The sequence below is a fragment of the Arachis ipaensis genome, chromosome B01 (assembly GCF_000816755.2).
Source record: "Arachis ipaensis cultivar K30076 chromosome B01, Araip1.1, whole genome shotgun sequence".
NCBI lineage: Eukaryota > Viridiplantae > Streptophyta > Magnoliopsida > Fabales > Fabaceae > Arachis > Arachis ipaensis.
Genome location: NC_029785.2, coordinates 31,929,344 through 31,935,437, shown reverse-complemented (window position 1 = coordinate 31,935,437; position 6,094 = coordinate 31,929,344). Strand labels below are relative to the sequence as shown.

Sequence of the window (6,094 nt, the reverse complement as noted above, 5' to 3'; positions counted from 1 at the left end):
ATAAAATAATCTTTTATAAATAAATTTATAAAAATATAATTTTTTTATAAGTAATTTTAGTACTCCGTTGTACAATAAATTATTGTTGTCATAGTTAAATTAGTTATTTAGTATTCATTCTTTTTTCTTTTAAAATCCTATATATTATTCAAATAAAATAATTTCATGTTTAATTGAACTGATATATTAAGTATTGCATTGAATTAAAAAACAAGATTTGTTTTTTTAAATTTATGACATGGTATAAAATAATAACAAAAATAGCAATGAAAAAAAATTAAACTAATAAAAGTTTAGTATTAAGTTAAAAGGAATCTTAGAGGGCCAGTAACTTTTGTGATTTGTAGTTATCAAATAGTTATCAATGATGGTTTTAATAGTGAGATTGGTGTGAGATTTCATCCAATGACTCACTTTTTTTTACTAGTTACATGGCCTCCTAGACTTTTCTAACCGTCCGTATGATTTGTAGTGAGATATTTGATTAATAGGTGAAAATTTAGTTGTAATTAACTTTACGTAAAGTTAATAGTTGAAAATCATTAAATAATTTAACTAATTTAATTAAATTTTCATTTAACGACTTTCAATTATGGAGCAAAATTGACTGTGCCTGAATTTTTACATGTATAAGAAAAAAAAATAAAAATATAGAGAAGAATGTAAGAGTGCACACATGTCCAACATCAATTGGAAGTAAACAGAACCAACGGTTCCTGAAGCGGCTTCCTTATCCGTCGCTGAGTGTGTTTGTTTGTGTTAGAGAACGATAACCAGCAGCAGCAGCAGCCACCACAACATGGCTCTTCGAATTCCCTGTAACTGCTGCATTCCATTCTCAAACCACCAATCTTCTGCTTCTAACGCTTTCTACACCGCTGCTTTCACAAACCGCCGCAAGTCCACCTCGGCGGCGAGGGCGGAGCTCCGGACGCAGGTGGATGTGACCCCCCCAACTGCTTACTCGTCACCGTCCGGTGAGGTTCCTACTCACAAGGTCACCGTCCATGATACACAAAGAGGAATCGTTCACGAGTTCGTGGTTCCTGAGGTTTTTTTTTCTCTTCCTTCTTCCGCCTCCAGCATAATTCTCAATTTCGCTGAATATTTTAGAAACAAATTCATGTGTGGTTGGTTGATTATTGTGAAATGCAGGATCAGTATATATTACACACTGCTGAATCTCAGAACATTACCCTTCCGTTTGCCTGCAGACATGGTACTGTTCCCTCCTTTCTTAATTCTTACTGATCATATGAGCTTAATTTTGATGTAATGACAGCCTTAAACGTTTTTAAAACAGTGTCCAATCGCATCTTTTCTTTAGGATGACTATTCACACGGTAAATGTAAAGGCACCATATTGGCTACGTTATGTGATTGGATGGTCGTGTTGAACGGCTTTGTGCTTCAAAATTAAATTTGATGAAATATATGTATATTAATTTGTGTTACCTTGTTTTGGATTGGTCTGGTCTTAACTGAAGTGAGGATAATACCTTGGATAGAATTGAATCTTTTTGTGCCTTCTATTTGTCTAGTGATCTTAATCCAAAGATTTCACCATTTATCCATTTTGGGGCCACTGCCATTGGCATTGGAGATTACTCGCTAGAATTTTATTGTTATTTGGGGTTTGATGACAGGAAGAACCTTCCTAAAGTTTATTGATCATACAAAAGTCATAATGTCTGCTTTAAAGATCATTTATAAGCTATATAGAACATAGACACACCAACTAAGCAAGATGTCCATGTGTGAATGTCTGACATTCAAAGACACTCATACAACACGAGACATAACTATATCTATTGTTGATCAATTATACTTCAAACGTGAATTGCACAAAATGATAATAAGGTCTAGAAACATCTATATTGGTAGTTTGACATTTATAAATACTTGAATACCGAATAAATCTTCAAAATTTATACACATCTGTTTCCATGTCATGCATTTTAAAAGTTTGGTTTGTCTACATGTCCGTATTGAGTATCCGTGTCAGTATACATGCTTCATCGTTAATGAACCTATGACTCTATTGACTCCCTTGCTACTTATCTAATGTTCTGTTACATTATTTACAAGGTTCCTTATTGCTGATATCACTAGCATTGGCTGCTACATTTTGCATATCCTGTAACTATTTCTCATACAAACTATATAAATCATCTAATAAAGTCCTCCACTGGCCCTGTTTCAGGCTCCTTTGATCTATACACCTACTTCATTTGAGTTTTTAGTTGTATCATGATTTTCTTATATATCCATAAATCAATTAATTTAAATCTGCAGTAATCATCATCCATAACTAGTATGCCTGGATGCTATATTTCCAAATTTGATATCTTTACCCTTTTAACCTTTCAAGGGACTATGCTCTTCAGTTTTTATTATTTCAATTTTGAGGCTCCAACATTTCTTAACATTATTACTTACTTTATTATGTTTTTGAAAGTAACGCAAAGTTTGTTGTGGTTTATAATTAACCCGTCGCACTTGGTTTTTCATTCTGTTAGAAATGACTTTTGTTGTTGGTAGATTCCATTTCTTCAAACGGGTAAAAGTTCAGAAACTTTTATCTCCTGTAGGAACAAAGACAATTATGACTATTCTATGTAGTTTTAGGGTTTCATTTGATTCTTTATATTTATTGCTAAATTACCATAGTCAAGATTATATATATGGCACAGTTCATCTGTGATACTTCATACTTGTTCTTTTTGCTGCTTCTATGACCATCTACGTTGAAGTCAACTCATTTGATGCTACTACTAGCTTCTTGATACTCTTTGTTGAAACTTTGTGCTGGCAGGTTGTTGTACTAGCTGTGCTGTACGTATAAAGAATGGACAGATTAGACAGCCAGAGGCACTTGGGATATCTGCTGAATTGAAAGAAAAGGCATGCTTGACTTCTTTATTCTAATCTATTTTTCATTACACGGATGAACCAGTAATTTTGACTTAATCTCTTGTAGTTGTGATTTTATTATTAGATTCTTTTATGCAATTTTCTCATGAACTACTGGATGATGCCAAAAGAAGAGAACAGGTCTTCCGCAATAAATCATTTTCTTGTAGTCATAATATTGAAAAATAAAGATGATATTGGACATGATAAAATACTCTAGAGCAAAAGAGAGGAGGAAGAAGTGGCAGTTTGGAATATGCAGTATTGATATGATAATACTTGACGGGTGATTCTTAATCAGGCATCTCTCCCTTGACGCCTAGGTACTCCATTCGATGCTAAATATCTGCAAGGTGATGTGACGCACAATTAAAAATCGCCAATTACCATGACTGTATATGTGGAAACAGTTGAGTGAGGCACATGATACATGATTAGCAAGTGAACACTCCAGATGGATCCAGAGATTTATGAATGAGTTTACTATAGAAAAAAAAGTTGGGGTAGAGAGATGGTATATCTTACTTTAGTTGATTTGAACATGTTTGGAGAAGACCCTTAGAGACCTTAGTTATGATAGTGTAGAGTAGATGGAGGGTAGACTGGTAGTCCAATAGTTAGAGGTAGAGGGTGACAGAAAAATCATTAGGGAAACTATCAAAGTAGATTCAATTGCTAATGACTTAGATGTTAGTATGATTTAGACTCGAATATTATGAGATCCCCTAATGCATGTAGTTGTAGTCAAACAAGACTTGGATGCTGTACTATATCCCATTATTTTTCCTTGAATTTGTGTGAACTGTGCGGATCCTATCATGATTTTATTGTGGCATACTTCAATGCATTTCCCCCCGAAATATATTGGATGGTTCCAAAGAGTAGAATGAGAGTCTTTTATTGTCATTATTAAATTTTGAAAGGTAAAAGGTCATATCAACCATGATTTGAGGAGGGGGGAAGGAAAAAAGAAGAGAAAGTTTAAGCAGTAACAGAGAAATAGCTTCCTGGATTTGAACTTGTGAGCTCCAAGTCAGAAGACAGCAACTTCATTAGTGCTGAATCTCACTGTCTACCTTGCTCTTTATATTAACTGTGAATAGAGGAGATGAGAGGAGGAAGAAGTTGCAGTTGTTTCAGTGTAGAACTACCAGATAATCTAATAAATAAGACCTTAGTATTAGCATGTGCCATGTGTCTAACCCTGTTAAATTTTACCTTATTCTTTTGGGCACCTAAGAGGATCGAAGGTATTGTGTTTATGCCATAGTGCTCACATTGCACTGAAGTTGTAATTAATATGTTCCTTTAGTTATTTTAGTAACTTCAATTATAATATTAGAGAATCAAAATTTGTAAGAGTTTGTAACAATTATGAGCCTATTACTTCCACACTTCTACAGAACATTCAATTAATCGGTTCTGTTTCTCACACATTGTTCTAGACTGAAGATTTGTATTCTTCATTGTGTTTTTATTTTTATTTTGGGGTCTATTCCAATAATGAAACTGAAACATAGTCTGAAGGGGTTTATGTATATTTTTGTTACTATTACATGCATGTTTAACAGTTTGCTTTTTTGGTTACTATTCTGTATGTACAACTGAACAAAGATATTGTCCAGTTTATGGTTTGCTTTCCTTTCTTTTTCTTTATCATTCATTCCTTCATTCGTTAACAACTTTGATCAACATGCCATGCATGTTTTTGCAAATTCCACTGCCTTTTATTGCTGAGCTAGACAAGTGTATGGAATTTTTCTTCAGGGCTATGCACTTCTTTGTGTGGGGTTCCCATCCACGGACGTTGAAGTAGAAACGCAAGATGAAGATGAGGTAATGAGAAGGAACACCAATCACAGCTTTCACTTTGTCATCACTGCTTTGTGATTTCCATTTCGATCTTTTAGGGTATGTTTGGTTGAGGGTTGGAAAATCAAACCCATCTAAAAGATTCCCATTCCATTTTTAACCCCAACTAAACATATATTTTAATATGTAAACTTCTCTCCTGTAAATTGAATTGGAGGCCTAATCAAATCGTTATCATCGTTCTTATTATTTGTTATTGAATCATGAATACGACGATAAATCCATGGCATATACAGGTATATTGGCTTCAGTTCGGACGGTATTTCGCCCGAGGACCAGTGGTATGTTCAGTTGGCTCTTGAATTCTTAGGGTGTATTTGGTTTTTTTTTGGTGACGAGGGTGTATTTGGTTTGCGTTTACATTTTCTATTTTTATTTTTAATGTTTTGTGTTTTCAGGATTTTTTGAAGAAAAAAAGAATAACAATTAAAACAATAAAATCTTATTTTCTATTTTCACTTCTAATTTTTTTTTTCCTTCACCAAATCTTAAAAACAGAAAACATTAAAAACAAAAACATAAGATGAAAATGCAAACTAAATGCACCTTTAATCTTTTTGGAAACTATTAGAGAAAAAAAAGGGAAACTAGATAGCTTCCCCTCTACTTTTTCATTTATTTGATTGTGTGACTTCTAATGCGTTACAGGAGAGAGATGACTATGCCTTGGAGTTGGCCATGGGCGACGAGTAAGTAAAACAATGTAAAATCTGAGAACCATTGGAGCACACAATGCGGAATTTTCTGTTTTCCCTCTTTTTACATGGTTCTAGCCTTGAATATTTGCACGTCAAGTAAAATCCCTAATCCTATGTAATCCTTATGTAATCTTCATCCTCTCTTCAAAGTAGTGGACTGTTGTCATTAGCATAGTATACAAATGTAGGTAATCGTCATGCATATCTCTGTCATCGTGCTTTGTGTAAATTAGTATTCTAATACTTGATTATATCTCGCCGTATCAAACTTTGAAGGTCTTTAGTCATAAATATGTTGACTTATTATAAAAGCGGTTTTGTTTTGTTAGGGAACTAACAAAGTAGTGGATGAAAAAAAAAATTAAGGAGATAAAAAGATAAATTTAAAGAAGAGTAAAATATTGTTTTGATCTTAAATGAATTTTAGTTTGATTCTTAATGTAAAATTTAAAAGAATAAATTAAAAAAATTGATTAATTAAAACTGCGTTAATTGGAATTAAGACGTTTGGAATATGTAAAACATATTAGAATCTCTAAGATGACAAATTACATTATATCAAATAATTGAAAAAAGAAAATTAAAAAAATCCATTGTCTGCGAAGTGTGTA

At 33.2% G+C, this 6,094-nt stretch overlaps 1 protein-coding gene across 1 annotated transcript; it reads left to right on the top strand.

Annotated features, from left to right (window-relative positions):
- On the top strand, positions 638-5,774 carry LOC107628449 (ferredoxin-1). The gene is made up of 6 exons (XM_016331115.2): positions 638-1,051; positions 1,156-1,219; positions 2,816-2,904; positions 4,681-4,749; positions 5,022-5,066; positions 5,434-5,774. The coding sequence occupies exons 1-6, from the start codon at positions 800-802 to the stop codon at positions 5,476-5,478; spliced, it is 564 nt and encodes a 187-aa protein (XP_016186601.1). The 5' UTR covers positions 638-799; the 3' UTR covers positions 5,479-5,774.